Genomic DNA, 20,712 nt, shown 5'->3' on the forward strand with positions numbered 1-20,712 from the left:
AGTGACTTTTTAAACAGCTTTACCATCATTAAACTGCATAATATTTAAACTAATAAATAATAATAAAATTAATAATACAGTAGTATTATTACTGATAGTTGCACTATTACTTCAAGACTTCAAGCCCAGGTGCATTACACAGTATTCACCAAATTAAAATAAAATAAAAAAAGTGTATCTTGGTGATGACATCTTTACCAACTGAACCATCATTTAGGCAAACTGCATTAATATGGACCTTGCTTCAAGCTAAGCTATATACATAAATAATAAAACTGCAACTTGCATTTATAATGCTATTTGTGGTATAGCCCTACGGAATCGTATTAGGGCCACGGTGAAGAAGAAAAAATACGGACACGGAAGAAAAAAAACAAACTATATGTCGAGAATAAAGTCGACATGATGACTTTATTCTCGACATTTCTACTTTAATTTTGACGCCTTTGTCGAGATTAAAGTTGACATTTCCACTTTATTCTCGCCGTTTATGTCGAAGACCACAGTATCATCAACAAAGTCAAGATCAGTGAATCTTTCTTTGCCAAAAGATGCCCCACAGCCACTGGACCCCACGACCTTGCCCAACACCCAGTCGGTGCAAGCACTGAACAGAGTAGGAGCAAGAACTCATTCACAGCTAATTGGAGGATCAGCCTCAGAAACCCTGAACCCAAAGATATCCTTCGTCCTAGCTGGAGGATCACCTTTGAACAGCTGCTCAAAGTAGCTGGCCCAGCAGTTCACAACTGCAGTGTCACCTGTAAGGAACGTTCCATCAGCCGCCCTGACTGTGACTCTCCAAGGAACAGATTTGGATGTGCGTAATGCTTAAATTCCTCGCTAGACCACAGATGGTTTGTCACTTGCTCACAGATTCTTCTAACAAACGCCTCTTTATCTGCCTTCAGAGCCCATGCAGCCGTCCTCCTCAGTTCCCGGTACAGACCAGAGTTGACATCAAGCCATGCGCGGTGACTCCTCTCGATGATATTCAGGGTGCCCTGCGAGATAAACCACCTCCTTCAGGGTCCTGTCATGGAAGGTCTCCCAAATCACATTAGGATCATCAGTCGCACCTATAGCTGCAAGGTCCCCACACAAACTGCATGCAATCTCATTAGAAACAGCCTGATCTTGGGAGTCTGGCCAAATCCAGACTCATTTTCCTAGAAGGTGGTAGCCTACTGGACCTAAGCTGGATCTTCAGAGTAGCAACAACAAGTCTGTAGTCAGAATTCACAAAATGGGCACTTCTGTAGACCCTGCAGTATTGCAAGAGCCTCCAGTATCTGCCCATGAGGATGTGATCCATCTCCTTCACCGCACCACCAGTACTGGAGTACCAAGTCCAACGATGTGGCTAAGGGCACTGGAACCAGGATCCAGCGATTCACAGCCCCTGACCTTTCGCAAACTCAAGGAACATGGAGCCGCTTTCACCATGGTCACCAATCCCATGGGGACCAAGAATATCCTCACAGCCAGCCCCGTCAGTGCTAGTGGTTGCATTGAAGTCGCCCATGACCAGAAGAATGTCACCTCATGGGCACCCATCAACCACCAAACAAAGCTGTGAATAAAATGTCTCCCTCACCGAGACATAACTCACAGCAGTCAGAGCATATACCAAGACAACAGATAAGGCACCCAGGTAGTGCCATAATCTGAGTCTCATAATATGCTCGTTGAAAGGAGTGACATTGGAAACCATCAGAAAAAGCCGATCCGCTACAGCAGCGAAAGGCAACCTTTTTTGAGTTGCGGCGCACTAAGTCCAAAAATTTTCTTTCGTGGCGCACCCGAGGGACTGTCCATAAATAAAGTCATGATGACACAATCTATGGACAATCGCCAATAAAAACAGTTAATTTTACAAGTTTGAAAGACATTTTATTAATAAAGGAATCAAAGGATAAATCTTTGTTCTCCCCGTGTCTGCATGGGTTTCCTCCGGGCGCTCCGGTTTCCTCCCACAGTCCAAAGACATGCAGGTTAGGTGGATTGGTGATTCTAAATTGGCCCTAGTGTGTGCTTGGTGTGTGGGTGTGTTTGTGTGTGTCCTGCGGTGGGTTGGCACCTCGGATTGGTTGCTGCCTTGTGCCCTGTGTTGGCTGGGATTGGCTCCAGCAGACCCCCGTGACCCTGTGTTCGGATTCAGCGGGTTGGAAAATGGATGGATGGAAGGATAAATCTTAAATTTAATTAATGTGAACGTTGAGATTGTTTTTCAGCACATATGAAATTGATGCGAGGATCAATTTTCGAAAGACAGATGCGCATTTCCTTGTCGATCATTTGAAGTCTCTCGCGTTTTAGACTTCATTTCTGTAAGTGTTGAAAAACCTTGCTCACAGAGATAAGAGCTTCCAAATAGTAAACTGGAAAAGGTCACTGAGTTTACAAAGTTTACTGTGTTTATCAGTGGTGCCAGAGCGAAAATAAGGTTAATTTTTCAATAGTAATACTCAGACGATTAAGTGGTGAGAGCTGCAGCTATAGCGATACTCTCTCGTCGGCAAGAGCCGAAATGTAGTGTTCGTATTTTCTCGTTCTATATTTGCTCTGCCTTCTTCTATCCGTACAGTGAGCGAAATCTTCTAACGACGAGACTTTTTAAGTCTCACGAGATGTGTTTTTGACACTGCTGGTGTTGATATTATGATGAATGGTGAACAGCGAAAATTTTAACTTGCATTCAAAATAAATACATTCGTTTATTCAACAATCTGATTAACCGTTATCTGTTTTTCCAACATAAAATATTTTTTTTTTATAAACATCTTTTTAAATCAACCAAAAGTTCAAAAACACGCAATTTTAAATATTTTACAAAAGTTTTCGCGGCACCCCTAGAAGATTCCACGGCGCACTGGTTGCCCGACAGTGCACTACAGCAACAGAACAAAGTGCTAAGCTTATATATAAAAAAATCTAAGTTTTATATATCTTCTGTTGTTTTGGTAAATAATATCTTGGAAAAGTTATGTGATGCAACAAAAGATTCAAAAGGCCTCCAAATTGATTGTTACAAGGATCAAACCTTGATTGAAATGGACAGAGCATAAATGCCTAGTCATAAAATTTAAAGTTTGGAGAAATACTCCCCAAGTATGACAGCCATCAGAGTGACCAGACCAATAAAAGGTATATCCACATACAGAGATCTGGCCAGTCCCAGGTCTGCGCACCTCAGAAAGTGCCACCACTGAAATGCGGAGTTTACACAGCTCCTCTGACAGCAGATGAAGATGACCATAATGCCTGAGAGGCAAGACATTCCACGCACCACCTCAAATTGGGACCCAAGTGCTGCCGTGCAGCGAGCAACGCCTCAGCACCACACCAGTTCTGATTCCCAACAGGCCTGACTCCATTGCTTCTCCGATGGTTTTGACGTTTCTTTTTTTTTTCTTTTTTAACATTGGCTGGAGTGCCAATCCTGCCACCAACCCCCATGATTTCCCTGCAAGATGGCGGACCGCTTACAGGGCTGCATGCAGTTTAAAGTCATACACAGGACCACGTCATACCCAGGATCCCATAACCATCATTAAAATTATTTACCATTTGTGCAACAGTAGAAATTCTGTTGATTTGTACCAGAAAGGATAGCCTTCTTTGACCTGTTCCTTTAATAAGTCTTGGCTGTTTTTCTCCTCCCTGTACTACAGCTGATAGCTACTCACCATGGCTGACTGTGAGCACTCCAGAAGCCCTAACATTTTGAAAATGCTCGAACTCTGTCATCTGGGCCTTATCAGAATTACTCACGTCTCTTACACTCTATCTTTACTCCCATCTCTGTGTTGCAGATTAAAGTTCCCTTCCCCAAAAACAAGCCCCTTGCTTCCTATGGTCTTTAGATATGCCATCATAAGAAGAAACTGGGACTGCTTTCAGGGTGGCATCTCCACAGCCCACTCTTTAATAACCTAAAATTGAACACAGGTGTCAAGACAATGTTTTTTCCTAAATTAGTCTAAAGAGTATATTTGCACACAAGCATAGGCCTTGCTTCCCAAAAAAAAAAACAAAAAAAAAACACCATTCCTTTCCATTATCTGGTCTTGTGATCTTCCTACCCATACAACAGTGCGCTGGAGGTCTGTATAAATGTTAAAAATTCACCTAAAAACACCAACAACCAACTCATCCAAGTCACAATTATATATACAGTAGATCACATCAAACACCCCTGTAAGAGTCATTTAATGGGTTTGACATTAGAACATTAATATGATCAAAACACATGAAAATGTAGGCATGGCATAACTTTCAGATGTGTTAGACGAGTTAATGGTTTTAAAAGTTTTCAGTTGACTTGATTATCACATTTTGTTTATTATTTTGTAACAGTGTGCCATATCTTCTTATATAATATGCTACCTTGGTTGTCCGCTTGTCCAGGATTTTAAATCACCTGTAGCTCGCAAACTGTTTGACCTATTGACCTGGAATTTGGTACACATATACTACGTGACCTCTAATTTCCGCTTTTGGGGTGATGATTTTTATTACTCTTTTTATTTTTATTTTATTTTATTGGCAGTGGGCAGCAGGGCAGCTGTGTGGCGCATGCGTACAGGCTAAATCATTTTTGAGGCAGATTGAAGACTTAAGTGCCAGCTTAAGTGAAAAATTAAGAAAAACATACTAAGTAATTGCAACACAAAAACTGACTTAATCAGTTTTAACAAGAAACGATGCCGACGGAAGAAGAGAAGTCGACCGCTAGAGAGCAGAAAAAACAACAGCTGCTCACGAAGCAGCAAGTGCATCAACCTCTGAGCAAACGAATGCTAAACGTACAGAGTATGAAAACTATAAGTCAAGTGTATTCACTGCATGTTATCACGCAGTACACCACTACTGGTTCATACAGTAAATAAAAGCAAAAGTTGAACATAATTACATATATTTTATGTACCCTACTAACACAAGTTTTTTAACAGCATTTTATAATTTCATGTAGTTAGGAATGCAGCCCAAATAGGCTTGTGATGCTGAAACAGCTTTCACATACAGTAGAGTTAAGCTCAAGTGAAGTAGCCTAAAGTAAAATTGCATTGATTGATGTGCTGTTAGTTTTGGAGGGCTCACAGCTAATTACAGTTTAAATTACTTAAACTTTTTAAAGAATCGCCCAATGGAGAACAAAAATCTCTTATCAAGTCTCAAGCTAAGATTTCTAGGTGAATTGTTCCTTGTTGGATACCAGGTCATTGTGGCAAACTGCAAATTACTTATAGAAATATTGAATCACTCAAATGTGCACAAAATGCAGATATGTTGTTTTAGCAAAAGAAAAATTGAGTACAGGTTTATTTACTGTATGCATAACGTGTCACCCAGCAATAGTTATGGAGCAGGTCTCCTCTTTCCTCATTTCTACATAAGCTGCTTGCATTTTTTTTTTTTTTTTTTTAATGGTCATGAACCTCACACAACTTACTTGAAGAAGCATGACAAGTGAGCTATTGAGTATGAAGGGAGTACAAGCTGCTAAGCAGTCACAGAAGCGTTTTTTTTTTTTACAGGTAGAACATCAAGTAGAAGCCACTTCAGTGCCCACAACTCTTGTAGGTATTTTGCCACTAGGATGTGGGTGTTGGTGCTTTTTCGCATTATATGCAAATGCACATGAAAAGTTTTTGTGTTAAATTATGTTTCGTCTGGCTAAAACGTTTCATAAAAATTTGACTGAGGAAGAAAAGAAATAAACCTAAAAGAATAGTTTGGAACACACTAAAAAAGTGTGCTTAGCTTTTATGGCAATTTCAAATGTTTTAAAATGTTGAGCCCTGAAAAAAGCTTTAATGCCTATTTTTGCCAACTGCTTTTATTCAAAATGGGAAGTTGTCAGAAAACACATTTTTGCAAGACATGAGGTTCTCTTACAAATACAGCTTTTTTTCTTACTTGTTAGAGACATTTGGGTCAGCATTCCTCAACAGCAGGAGTTCAACACACTTCACAATTTTTTCTTCCAGGCCTGATGCTGTGCAGGCAGCCATCAAGGTTGTGTATTTATCTGTACAGTTAAACAAAAAGAGGTACAAATATCAGCAAAGTAATCCATCTTCATGGATTTAACATGCTTTCACTATACTGGAGTGCATAGGTTAAAATTTAACAGAAGTAGAGGACGCAAAATGTGTATGGAGTTGTCTGTGTTACAATTGTGGATAGCCTGGTAATGCAGAAGTTTATATGAAAGAAAGAAAAAAAACTGCCTTTAAACTACTTTAATTTTAAAAAAATGAGCACTGCATAAACAATAGAGATTAAATTTGCTGAAAATTATTAATTTAATCTTGACTGACAAATAGCAATATATGCCATTCACTTTAAGAAAAAAAAATGGTAAAAATAAACAGGTATGATCAAAAGCTGATAGAGTGACGATAAAACTCTGTTTAACATATCAACTTGATCAATCAAAGCCACATTTCTTTATCCGAAGGCAAAATTTAGAATTTTGGAGTTTATGTGTTTTTAATTATTTCCTTTTGAAGCTTTAAGCTTTGGTTAGGCTCATATAATCATCTGTGCATGACATATAATTGTCTTCACTAATTCATTCATTCTGAGCCAACTCTGGTAATGTCTTCAATAGTTCATTTAAACCAACAGATGCATTCAATTTTTAAACGAAACAGGAATTCAAGTGTAAACTGAAAACATGTGAATTGAATTGAATTCTTCCGTTAACTTATTTCTATCACAATATAAAATGAAACTACAGAAAAGCTGTTGATAATTCATGACAGGCTCAGTTATGCCATACCAAAAAATTTATATTAAATATTGCATACTGAATTACTACAGACATATAAAGAAACTAATTCTACAGCTTGTTGCTCATGTGAAGCTGAGCATGTAACAGGAGGATTGCACTTCAAGTGTGCACTGATAGTCCTCCAGCCACTCATTACAGACAGAATGCTCATTCTTCTTCCCATCGTGGTATAGCCACTGTTGAAGGGTAAGAAGGTGTGATGGACAGTGGTGCCATTTTTCCTACCCCAGTCTCAGGTAAAGCATGCTCAGCTCCTTATGTAATCACACTGGCTAATGAAATATATAACATTCAGTGTGCCTTGTGCATTCAATGATAAATATATATAATGTACTGTATTTTATTAAAATACACAAATGTTATTTGTTTGGCCGACAGCTTTATTCAAGGTAACTTGCAACATTTGAGGCACAGATGGCTATATTTAGTTTTTTTTTTTTTTTCCTCAATTTGAGCACGGGCAGGTGAAGTGACTTGGTGATGGTCACATAGAATCAGTAGTGGGATACGAACACACAACCTCAGCCAAAGCCTTATCCACTATGTCAGAATCAGGGCAAAGAATTCTAGAGAGCTGTTTGTTGAAGCCAGGCTTTAACTTCATTCTGTGCTCTCATATACTGCTATTTTCTTTTTGGAAACTTCGCATGTTACATTAGTTTGCTCGACATATATGAACCAACTCTAGACAACCAACAATGTTATAGCCATTCATATTCTTTGCTTTAATTTTATAATGCAATTTAGTTGCTGCTTTGCATCAAAAGTGGGCTGATGCAGCTCCTTTGTGCCCAAACCACCACCCCATACAGCGGTGCTCTGAGCTGTCCTGACTGAATAACTCTTATCAGGATTCTGCTCTTGAGGCACCCTGCTCTCTAGAAATCTTTGGCCAGATCATTAAAATAGGTCTGGTCTATACACAGTGTCCAACTGATTAAGATAATGTTAATGCTTGACTGTTTAATTATACCAAAAAAAAAATGATTTTCACATTTGAATCACAATTATTAGGATTAATATGACTCCTGAATATAGTTTTAAAACATTACTTGAAATCAAATAATTTCATTAAAAAAAAAAAACACACCATCAGTCATCGGTGGTGGATAACATATGCTTTGAAATTCAGCATAAGACGTTTAATTTAAATGCCAGTGTTTGGTTAAATGGTTGTTGCAATGGTTTTGTCTATCCTACAGCCCCTTTCACAAAGAGTTCATCCACAAATCTCCTGTGATGTATGCATTTAAATGTATACATTTATGATGGCCTGACGATACAAATGCAGCCACTCTGGAAAACCGCCAACATTATGGATTTATATCTGACAGACCCTCTACTAGAGGTGGGCGGTATGACCAAAATTCTATATCACGGTATTTTTCTAAATTCTGCCGGTTCACGGTATTAGACGGTATTTTTTTCCCCATGCATGAGTGGATGTTAACCACATTTTCCACTGCAATTACTGCAGTAGACTGGCTAAGAATAACCTAGTAGACTGTTATGAGAATTGTACATCGTACAAAAAGACATTTTAATGTGCACACAAGTATTAATCCAGGTTTGCACGGCCCCATAAAGTGATAGTTTTCAAGGGGGTGGCACTAAAGAGAAGGAATCACATTGCATGACAGATGCAGTCAAAATATAGAACCTTTAATTGAACAAATTTTGCAAAAGCTTAAACTATGATTTTGACAACATATTTTCAACCATCCAAAGAGGCATTTAGACTTAGTAAAATATCCAGAGGTGTTTGTCAAAAGTTGGATTGCACTGAACATGTCTTAGAAAAGGAATAAATAGTAAATATTTTTTGTAAACCAACTACACTTTCTGTTAATGTTAACAATCTCTGTCCACTGACATGTTAAAGTGACTTTTTAAACCATTTTACCATCATTAAACTGCATAATATTTAAACTAATAAATAATAACAATAAAATACATAATAGTATTACTGATAGTTGCACCATTACTTCAAGGCTTCAAGCCCAGGTGCATTACACAGTATTCACCAAATTAAAATAAAATAAAACAAGTGCAATCTTGGTGATGACAATGTCATGACATCTTACCAACTGTACCATCATTTAGGCAAACAGCATTAATATGGACCTTGCTTCAAGCTAAGCTATATACATAAATAATAAAAACTGCAACTTGCATTTATAATGCTGTTTGTGGTATAGCCCTATGGAAGCGCATTAGGGCCACTGTGAAGAAAAAAAAAATATGGACACGGAAGAAAAAAACAAACTATATGTCGAGAATAAATTCGACATGTTGACTATGTCAAGATTAAAGTCAACTTTTCCACTTTATTCTCAGTTTATTTTATAATTAAAGTAGAATGTTGTAAACTAAACTTCATCCTAAAATCAATGTTTAATTTACTAGATTTTCTCAAACCCCATCACAAGTTAATGCAGCACATCAAATACTTTGTGTTAATCACCACACGATAAATGTCTTTGTGAAATTAAAACTAGTTATTAACTTAGCCGACGGAGTGTTCAGAACTTTAAAAATATCTTCGTTATACATGTTTAATTATGCCATCCATTCAGATTTGCGCTCATCTCTGAACGAGTCAATAGCACATCGCAGAATGAATACAAGCAAAACATACACTAGCAAGTACAAAAACAAGTACAACTTGGCTTGCAGTATTATCCAGTAGTATAGAAACAGTATTTACACATCTGACCTTTTAAAACTAAAGTATCTCCAGGCGACGGATGTGACTCCTTTTTTTTGGCGAAAGTTCTTCTGTTCATCACATGTTCAACTTTACTTTTAGTTCAGTTTCAGAATGCTCTCTGTCCATTTTCACCGCGCAGAATACCTATGCTACCGCCCACTATTTGGTGGTGTAGCAGTGAAAGAGAGCCCTAGTGCAACAAATCTGTGTTTAGCGGTGTAGCGGTGAAAAAGGTCCCCACTTAAACATTTTCCCGCTGCGCCACATTCCGAACGTCGTTTAGGCAATTTAAACCGGTGTTGCGGTATAAGAAAAATCCATATCATAAAAAAAATAAAAAACGGTTTTCGGTATGAACTGGTATACTGCCCAGCACTACCCTCTACGCTTGGTGGCTTTGTATTTGTTTCTTCAGCAGTTTTGTCTCTTTTTTTATAATCATTCATCGTCTTATTCACAGCAAGTGAACACAGGTTTCAACAGGACCACAAATATGGCTATAAACGGTTAATATTCTATCATGTAACATGTTAGTTTAAATGTCCAACACTTCATTCTATCCGATCACTCAATTCCAATGTATATATTAAAGTGAATGGTTTTCACTAAAGTTAAACTCTTGGTCAATTCCAAAGGCAGGATGTAAGTGTAGCCTGTTTTATGACTTGTGCTAGTGATTCAAATGAACAAAACATACTGGATAGATTACCCTGTGCAATAAACATTGCATACACACAGGTAACACATACATCCGGATAACGCCCATCAGCGGTTCACACGCACCACTCACAGGGGTCAAAGACAGGCTCTGCACAGCTGTCGGTTGGAGTTCTCCATTTAGCTCATGCTGTAAAATACTCAATTCTGACAACTGGAGATCTCATCTCACCAACAGGAGTTCACCACATCACAAATCTTTCAACCGAGAGGCTTCATGTTACAAGTCCACAGCAATTCAACTGGCAACAAGGGTGGAATTCACACTGTGGACAGGTAGAGTGTATGTGCAATGCTGCAAAAGAAAAAAGTAGGTGCTGACACAAAGAGGTCAGCCAACATTAACACTAGAATTACCAGAGTCTACTTAAAAAACTCGTAGATCCGGCCCACCTTAAAACCGTTCTCACCTCTCTTTTGTCTTCTAAATGTGCCGATTAAGACGAGCAGCAAGTAGCCGGCTATTCCATCCCCCACCATCGCAGAACGTTCACTAAGTTTTCCCAGCTCATGCCTTGTTTGATTATCTGGGAGTGACTGAACTGCTGGAGTTTTACAATGGAAATAATAGATCGTTATTTGGAATACACACATTTCATGCGTGTTCCATTTCTACAGTGATCTGTGTAAACACATTGCTAAAACAGAAACTTTTTCATATTTTAGTAATAAATGTTACAAAATGTAGGCATAAACTATAGAATATGTGAAACCTGAAGTCCAAACATCAAATAAACACTAGCACAAAAGGTTCGAGGATGCTACAATACTTTCCGTGGCTTAACGCTAAAATTTGCTGACTTGGAGCACAGCAACCCTGCCGTGCTACAGAGACGCGAGTTCGATTCCCAGCTTTGGAGAAAGTGTTTTTTTTTTCCTCAAACGGACATAAAATTTATAAATTGGTATGCACTGTAAATCATTAAGTTTAAAATGTCGATCGCAGTTATTTCTGTTGATTAATTCATGCTTTTTACTTAGAGTCAGAACAGGAGCTTGTTCAGCTTATTCAGCTTCTGATCTAACTCAAACAGCGCCAGTATAACTTCACACCCAAACTGACGCTGTTCATTTTCAAATAATATTGCATTACTTCGACAATGTTTTCTGATTGGTACTATTCGCGTCATAAAATGATTTCTTCAAAACGTCTCATATATTTGTCTCTCTTTTTTTAAAATGTGCATTGTAGCACGCAGCAACTGGCCACCTGCATGTTCTTGCGCACACTGAATAAGACAGCGCTATATGCAATCATCAGATTCAAATGTTAACAGTTAACAGTTATATAGCACAGAATGGAAATCGGCAATTCTTAGCATTGCACCACGCAAGCTGTCATATAAACCACCTACTGTAACTTGCTTTCTTTTTTCTTCGTTGATAGTCTTGAATAAAAGTGCACTTGTTTTGTTATACTTTTACATCAACATATGTTCCTGTGTTTGAGCTACATGGGCATGCTCAAAAAATACACATGTAATGCCACGAAAAGTGCATGCAGACACTTCAGTTCGCAAGCATTGGTACGACAATGCAGTCGCAAGTACACTGCAGAGCTATAGCGCGTCTTTATGTGAAAACTGCAGTGTCAAGTGGGTGGGGGGGAGGGGGGGTGGTAGGGAAGGATCCTGAACCCGACAGAGAATGAAAAGTGAATTCAAAAAAAAAAAAAAAAACACCTTTGCAAATATCATAAATTACACCGGCTGTTACAGATTGAAATCAAATACAGTAATCCCTCGCTATATCGCGCTTCGCCTTTCGCGGCTTCACTCCATCGCGGATTTTATATGTAAGCATATTTAAATATATATCGCGGATTTTTCGCTGCTTCGCGGGTTTCTGCGGACAATGGGTCTTTTAATTTCTGGTACATGCTTCCTCAGTTGGTTTGCCCAGTTGATTTCATACAAGGGACGCTATTGGCAGATGGCTGAGAAGCTACCCTGCTTACTTTTCTCTTGCGCTGACTTTCTGTGATCCTGACGTAGGGGGATTGAGCAGGGGGGCTGTTCGCACACCTAGACGATACGGACGCTCGTCTAAAAATGCTGAAAGATTATCTTCATGTTGCTATCTTTTGTGCAGCTGCACGGTGCTTCGCATACTTAAAAGCTCGAAGGGCACGTATTGATTTTTGCTTGAAAAACAAACTCTGTCTCTCTCTGTCTGCTCCTGACGGAAGGGGTGTGAGCTGCCACCTTCAACAGCTTTGTGCCGCGGTGCTTCGCATACTTAAGCCAAACAGCCCTATTGATTTGTTTGCCAGAGATTGTTTTCTCTATCTCTGTGCTCCTGACACGCACTCCTTTGAAAAGGAAGATATGTTTGCATTCTTTTAATTGTGAGACGGAACTGTCATCTCTGTCTTGTCATGGAGCACAGTTTAAACTTTTGAAAAAGAGACAAATGTTTGTTTGCAGTGTTTGAATAACGTTCCTGTCTCTCTACAACCTCCTGTGTTTCTGCGCAAATCTGTGACCCAAGCATGACCATATAAAAATAACCATATAAACATATGGTTTCTACTTCGCGGATTTTCTTATTTTGCGGGTGGCTCTGGAACGCAACCCCCGCGATGGAGGAGGGATTACTGTATATCTTTTTATTCTAAAACAGTAAAAATAAGAACACTTCACTTCTCAAAAGGGAGTCATGCAGGATCGAACTCGTGACCTTCTGACTGCCAGTCAGCAACTGATACTGTTACACCACGGCGGCAACCATAATAAATGGGTGTCAATGTCGCACACTAAGGGGGCTTTTTTTGGCGGCGGCTTTTTTTTTTTTTGTACCTTTTGTGAAAGTGTTTCTTTGATATTTAGACTTCAGGCTTCATACATTATATAGTTTATGCCTACATTTTGTCATTTGTTACTAGAATATAAAAAACTTTTCTGTTTTAAAAATGTGTTTACACAGATTACTGTAGAAACGCAACACACATGAAATGCGTGTGTTCCAAATAACGATTTATTATTTCCACTCTAAAACTCCACTTCACTCCCAGATAATCAATCAAGACATGAGCTGGGAGAAGTTCGTGCACGTTCTAAGTCGGTGGGGAGATGGAATAGCCGGCTGCTTGCAGTTTGTCTTTATCAGTACATTTAGATGACAAAAGACGCTGTCGGAGAGGTGAGAACGGTTTTAAGAAGCAATTTAAGGTAGGCTGGATCTACGAGTTTTTTCGTAGGCTCTGGTAATTCTAGTGTTAACTGGAAGCGCAATGTTCACAGTGATAAGAGATGGGCTCAACACAGCTGATGGATGGAGCTCTCTATACAGGACAAAGCGCTTCCTCCCGACTCAGAACATTTACAAAAATATTTATCAATAATACATATGCCATGAAGGAAATAATTTGTCATAATTGCAAACCACAGTTTTAATGAAATGTTCATGTTCATCAACAAGTAGGACACATTTTGCTCTTAAGCAGAGACAAATTCTTTTTTATCCGTTCTTTTTCTAGTTAAAAATGTGAGCTGCTGTTCTAAATACAAGCCCAATCACTGTCCACACTCAGACAAGGAGTGTCAATTTTAATACAGGTCACAATTAAAAGGTCTAAACTCATTCTTTTAATTTCTTCCAAAGGCCCACCTCTCATCTCTTACACTTCAGTCAGCTGGACACCGCATACATCTGTTGTTCCTCTTCATGAACCACACAACTCCTCAAATTTCCTTTTATCAGTTTATTACTCCACTTTCTCTAATGTAATATTCCCAACTTTACTTTCTCTCCAAAAGACTTTCAGCTCTCTATTTAAAGAAACTGTGGCAACAAAGAGATACAAGATTCCTTACCCACCGTACTACCTCACGTAAATGAGTACTACAACTAAATTACTATAAAGCTTAGAAAAGCAGGTTTTAAAAAAAATTATTTACTGATCAAGTCATTTGGTTGGAAATCAACCAGTCTAGATCAGCAGTTGATCAATCCGAGTATCACTTAAGAATTGCCTGCAACTTGACATCAGCAAAACAAAGGAGCTGGTTATTGACTTTTGCTGCACCATAGAGCCTCTAAGTCTGGTCACTATTTAGGTGGACACGTTGCACTGCTATAAGTACTTGGAGTTCCATGCCAATAACAGGCTGGGCTGCTCTCGTAACAGAGAAACTATATAAGAAAAGGACAGAGCAGTTTAAATTTTTTTTTTCTTTCTTAAGAAACTGTGCTCCTTTAATGTAGGCAGGAACATCCTTCAAATCTTCTACAACTCTGTCATGGACAGTGTAATCTTCTAAGTTTTGGTTTGCTTTGCCGTTGACATTACTTCAAGAAAAGAGCAAGGAATTAAACTATTTAAAAAGGTAGGCTCAGTAATGGGACACAGTTTTGATCCCCTCGAAGATTTAGTGAAGGAGAGAATGAAAAGAAAACAATGGCACACACTCTCTCTGAAACACTTGCATCAAGTACTTTCAGCCAACAAATTATTCAGTGGAGGTATGTAAAGAAATGTTACTGGGGCTCCTTTATATCAACAATAATACACCTGCATAATGCCTCATTATGATTGCCAAAGTCATCTTTTCAATGTCCTTTCTTTTTTCTCATTATGGTGCTTGTCTGAGTGGGTTTGTTGTTTGCCATGACATAATATTATTTATTGAGCTTGTGTAAAATGTAAATTTCCTTCTTGGGACAAATAAGAGTTCTTTCTACTGTCCCACGGTTTCCACCTTTTGGCAAGCTGTGTAGCAGTTGATTTCGTATATCCTCTCCTGTGAGGGCCCTTTAATAACACAAATGTTCATTCCTTCTGGTCCTTTCAGCATTCTCCTTTTTTCATTACAGACAGTCTTCTTTGACCATTACTAGTGCAAAGCTGGTCTTGGTATCTTGCTTGAAATCCCACAGATTCTCTGGTCTTCTATTTCTAGAAATTTTTTTTAATCTTATGCTTCTTGAATTATCTGCTGAAAAACTAACTGCCTGTCCAGTGTGCAACTCAACTTGTAAAGAGTCAAACACATAGAGTTATGTGTTTTGTGTTAATTATGTGCTTGTTTTTATGTACAACCCAGCCACAGGGGATGCACAAACCAGTGTATTTCTTCATGCCGGTCCCAAGCCCAGATAAATGGGGACGGTTACGTCAGGAAGGGCATCCGGTGTAAAATTTTGCCAAATCAATACGTGGACAACAATACAAATTTCCATACCGGATCGGTCGAGCCCTGGGTTAACAACGACCGCCACCAGTACTGTTAGCCAACTGGGTGCTGGTGGAAATTGGGCTACTGTTGGCCGAAGAAGAAGAAGAAGAGGGTGGAGACATGTCCGGAGGCAGGAGGAGAGGAGGAAGGTAAAGAGAGTGGAACTGAGGGTAGGAACTTTGAATGTTGGCAGTATGACTGGTGAGGGGAGAGAGTTAGCCGACATGATGGAGAGAAGGAAGGTTGATGTACTGTATTGTGTGTGCAAGAGACTAAATGAAAGGGGACTAAGGCCAATGGGATCGGAGGTGGATTCAAATTGTTCTATCATGGTGTGGATAGGAGGAGAAATGGAGTAGGGGTTATTCTGAAGGAACAGTATGTCAAGAGTGTTTTGGAGGTGAAAAGAGTGTCAGACAGAGTAATGATTATGAAGCTGGAAACTGGAGGTGTGGTAATGCATGTTGTTAGTGCATATGCCCCGCAAGTTGGGTCTGCAACGGATAAGAAAGAAGATTTTTGGAGTGAGCTGGATGAAGTGATGAACAGTGTACCCAAGGAACAGAAAGTGGTGATTACAGTGGATTTCAATGGACATGTTGGTGAAGGGAACATAGGAGATGAGGAGGTGATGGGTAGGTATGGTGTCAAGGAGAGGAATGAAGAAGGTCAGAGGATAGTGGGTTTTGCCAAAAGGATGGACATGGCTGTGGTGAATATGTATTTTAAGAAGAGGGAGGAACATAGGGTTATGTACAAGAGTGGAGGAAGATGCACACAGGTAGATAACATCCTATGCAGAATAGTCAATCTGAAGGAGATTGAAGACTGCAAAGTGGTGGCAGGGGAAAGTGTTGTTAAGCAGCATAGGATGGTGGTCTGTAGGATGACGTTGGAGATCAAGAAGAGGAAGAGAGTGAGGGCGGGGCCAAGGATCAAATGGTGGAAGTTGAAAAAGGAAGACTGCAAGGTTGAGTTTAGGGAGAAGGTGAGACAGGCACTGAGTGGTAGTGAAAAATTACCAGACAGATGGGAAACTACAGCAGATATAGTAAGGGTGACAGCAAGAAGGTGTGCTTGGCGTGACATCTGGACAGAGGAAACCTGGTGGTGGAATGGGGAAGTACAGGAGAGTATACAGAGGAAGAGGATGGCAAAGAAGATGTGGGAGAGTCAGAGAGATGCAGAAAGTAGACAAGAGTACAAGGAGATAAGGCACAAGGTGAAGAGAGAGGAGGCAAAGGCTAAAGGAAAGGCGTATGATGAGTTGTATGAGAGGTTGGACACTAAAGGAGGGATAAAAGGACCTGTACCGATTGGCTAGACAGACGCACCAAGCTGGGAAAGATGTGCAGCAAGTTAGGGTGATAAAAGGATAACGATGGAAATGTACTCACAAGTGAGGAGAGTGTGTTGAGCAGATGGAAAGAGTACTTTGAGAGGCTGATGAATGAAGAGAACGAGAGAGAGAGAAGAGGTTAGATGATGTGGAGATAGTGAATCAGGAAGTGCAACGGATTAGCAAGGAGGAAGTAAGGACAGCTATTAAGAGGATGAAGAATGGAAAAGCCGTTGGTCCAGATGACATACCTGTGGAAGCATGGAGGTGTTTAGGAGAGATGGCAGTGGATTTTTTTAACCAGATTGTTTAATGGAATTTTGGAAAGTGAGAGGATGCCCGAGGAGTGGAGAAGTAGTGTACTAGTACCAATATTTAAGAATAAAGGGGATGTGCAGGACTGTAGTAACTACAGGGGGATAAAATTGATGAGCCACTGCATGAAGTTATGGGAAAGAGTAGTGGAAACTAGGTTAAGAAGTAAGGTGATGATTAGTAAGCAGCAGTATGGTTTCATGCCAAGAAAGAGCACCACAGATACGATGTTTGCTCGGAGGGTGTTGATGGCCTCGATACCACATTTTCTAAAGTACTCGTACTCGTTAAAAGTCCCCCGATACCAGGGACCGATACCACGGTCTGAGAAATGTCTATGTTTGAGCGACGTGTAAGGGGTTAATCACAGGCGCCGAGTGCCCGCCCCCAGGCCCCGGCTGCAGCTCTGAGCGGGGAGAAGGCGAGGCGAGACATGTCAGCCGTGTGGAACTATTTCAAAGTGAATGAAGACGACAAAACAAAGGCGGACTGCAAATTGTGCTCAGCGAAATTGTCCAGAGGAGGCTCAAAAGGTAGCGCATTTAACACAAGTAATTTAATCAAGCACCTAAAATCCCAACACGACAACGAGTACAAAGAGTTTACCCACGCTTCTAAACCAACACAACCCACACTGCAGCAAACTCTTGCAAGACGAGAGAAAATGTCCAGAGACAATCCACGTGCTGTGAAAATAACACAGGCAATCATCGAGTACATTGCATTGAGTGACCAGCCACTCTCGGAGGTAGAAAATGTGGGATTCCTGCGTCTCCTGCATGTTCTGGAGCCCAGATATGATGTTCCAAGCCGCCGCTACATGACTGACACGGAGCTGCCTAAACTACACGACTCCGTGAAAAAACATATCCACAGCCTACTGCAAGCCTCCTCTGCGTTTAGTTTCACCACGGATATTTGGACAAGCAGTGTTAGCTCCGTGTCGCTAATTAGCCTAACCTCCCAGTGGATAGACGAGAGTTTCTTGTCTTTTTTGTTAAATTATATGACTAAAGCGGTTACCTGTAAATTTAAATCATGTTTTTATTAAGTACTCGGTATCGGCGAGTACTGAAATGCAAGTACTTGTACTCGTTTTCCAAAAAAGTGGTATCGGTGCATCCCTACTCTAGAGAGGAGAGGAATGAAGGTCAGTAGGAACAAGACAGAATGCATGTGTGTAAATGAGAGGGAGGTCAGTGGAATGGTGAGGATGCAAGGAGTAGAGTTGGCGAAGGTGGATGAGTTTAAATACTTGGGATCAACAGTACAGAGTAATGGGGATTGTGGAAGAGAGAGTTGCTAAAGAGAGTGCAGGCAGGGTGGAATGGGTGGAGAAGAGTGTCAGGAGTGATTTGTGACAGACGGATATCAGCAAGAGTGAAAGGGAAGGTCTACAGGACTTTAGCGAGACCAGCTATGTTATATGGGTTGGAGACGGTGGCACTGACCAGAAAGCAGGAGACAGAGCTGAAGGTAGCAGAGTTAAAGATGCTGAGATTTGCATTGGGTGTGACAAGGATGGATAGGATTAGAAATGAGTACATTAGAGAGTCAGCTCAAGTTGGACGGTTGGGAGAGTCAGAGAGGCGAGATTGTATTGGTTTGGACATGTGCAGAGGAGAGATGCTGATTATATTGGGAGAAGGATGCTAAAGATAGGCCTTCGTCTTTTTCTCTTGCCTGGCAGCTCTAAGAGAAGGTTTATGGATGTGGTGAGAGAGGACAGGCAGGTGATAGGTGTAACAGAAGAAGACGCAGAGAACAGAAAAGTATGGAAGAAGATGATCCACTGTGGCGACCCCTAATGGAAGCAGCCGAAAGAAGAATAAGATGTGCTTGTTATGTACATATGTTTATTTTTATTTTGGGTACATCAACCTTCAAGTCTTTCAAATTTCTCTCTCATTACCACTATTTCCTGCTACCTGGAGCTGTGAGGTGAGTATTTTTAATTTATGATGTTTTTAATGTATCAATGATGATGGGGATTGCTCTTCATTAATATGTATTTTATAATACAAATTTAATCAACAAAAAGAAAAGAAAATAATTTCACAGGGAATATTTTTATGAATCTGAAATAGCCATATTCCAGAAAACCTGGTATGTTTTTTGGAAAAGCTTGGGTCAAAAGAGGAAGAAAAGTGACAATGCAGAATGTCTGAGGTCTATTTTAATACATATATTTTTAGAGCAGTCATCCTGTTTCCCTTTGTTGGTATTCCATTTCTCTTTACTTCAAACCATTTAAAACCTGTGCAACATACTGTAACAAGTACATGGAATCATTACCTTTGCTGGCATTCGCATTTGCTCCTCTGTCCAAAAGCATCTGGGTCAGTTCAAAATGTGAAGCATTAACTGCACACATTAATAGTGTCCATCCAAAGACCACATGAGTCTCAATATTCATGCCTTCAAAACAAATAAGAGATAAATGGACATTGACATTGAATATAGTTATTTATATAGCACATTTAAAACAACATAGGAATGCTGTGGCCTAAGTGCTTTACAATAAAATAAGAAAAAAAACATTCAATTAACATAAATAACAAATAGAAAGAAAATAAATGAACATAAAATAAATAATAAATATAAGTAAGATTACATAATCACAATGAGGAAACCATCAGTATTAAGGTCACGGAAAGCAAGTGAATAGAAATGAGTCTTTAATCTTGTTTTAAACAGTTCAATTGTAGACAACTCCTTTATGTAATAAGGTAAAGAGTTCCACAGGTGAAGTGCAGCAGCTGCAAAAGCCCTTAATTTTACACTTGGTACGAGGGACAACAAGAGACAACTGACCACAAGATCTAAGCACTCTAGACGGCTGGTGTAAAGCACACATTTCAGATAAATAGGCAGGAGCAAGCCCATGTAAAGATTTAAAAACTAGCAACAAGATTTTAAATTCAATTCAAAAACTGACAGGTAACCAGTATAAGGAAGCTAATATTGGAGAAACAGAATCAGACTTTCTTGCCCCAAATAGAAAGCGGGAGGCAGCATTCTGGACCAACTGTAACCTGTGTATCAGTGATTTGCTAATCCCAGAATACAGGGAGTTGCAGTAATCAAGGTGAGAAAAGATAAAGCAGGAGTAGCTTTCTCAAGATCCTTAGAAGATAAAAAAAAAAGCTTGGTCATACTTAAAAGACGAAGCTGGAAAAAGCAACTCTTGACTATAGAATTAATCTGTTTCTCAAAAGAGAGGTTACTGTCAAAGATAACACCAAGATTACCAAGAACTTGGTTTGCAAATGACCGAGAAAGAGCCGAGAAGTCCAAGACCAATTTGGGCTTTAGCTGATGGACCCACAAGAAGCACCTCTGTTTTATTTTGATTCAGATCAAGAAAATTATTAGCCATCCAGGATCTTAGTTCAAAAAGACAGTTGTGCAGTTGATTCATTACAGAGTTGCAGATGGGAATATAAACCTGTGTATCATCAGCATAGCAGTGAAAAGAAATGTTAAATTTCCTAACAATAGCTCCAATAGGGTGAAGGTATATAGAGAATAAAATAGGACCCAAAATGGATCGCTGACAAACACAACATTTAAGAAGAGCAGTAGACGAAAAAGAGGAATTTAAAGTCACTGAAAAGTGTCTACCAATTAGATATGACCTGAATCAGTTAAC

At 39.6% G+C, this 20,712-nt stretch overlaps 1 protein-coding gene across 1 annotated transcript in view; it reads right to left on the bottom strand.

The window, feature by feature from the left end:
- The window catches only part of asz1 (ankyrin repeat, SAM and basic leucine zipper domain containing 1), a 233,506-nt gene that overhangs the window by 196,856 nt on the left and 15,938 nt on the right, over positions 1-20,712 (bottom strand). The window contains exons 3-4 of the mRNA XM_028811545.2: positions 19,356-19,478; positions 5,923-6,034 (exon numbers count right to left, since the gene is read on the bottom strand). Coding sequence (XP_028667378.2) covers positions 5,923-6,034; positions 19,356-19,478 — 235 coding nt within the window. The remainder of the gene's footprint in view (positions 1-5,922; positions 6,035-19,355; positions 19,479-20,712) is intronic.

This window comes from Erpetoichthys calabaricus, chromosome 1 (assembly GCF_900747795.2).
Source record: "Erpetoichthys calabaricus chromosome 1, fErpCal1.3, whole genome shotgun sequence".
NCBI lineage: Eukaryota > Metazoa > Chordata > Cladistia > Polypteriformes > Polypteridae > Erpetoichthys > Erpetoichthys calabaricus.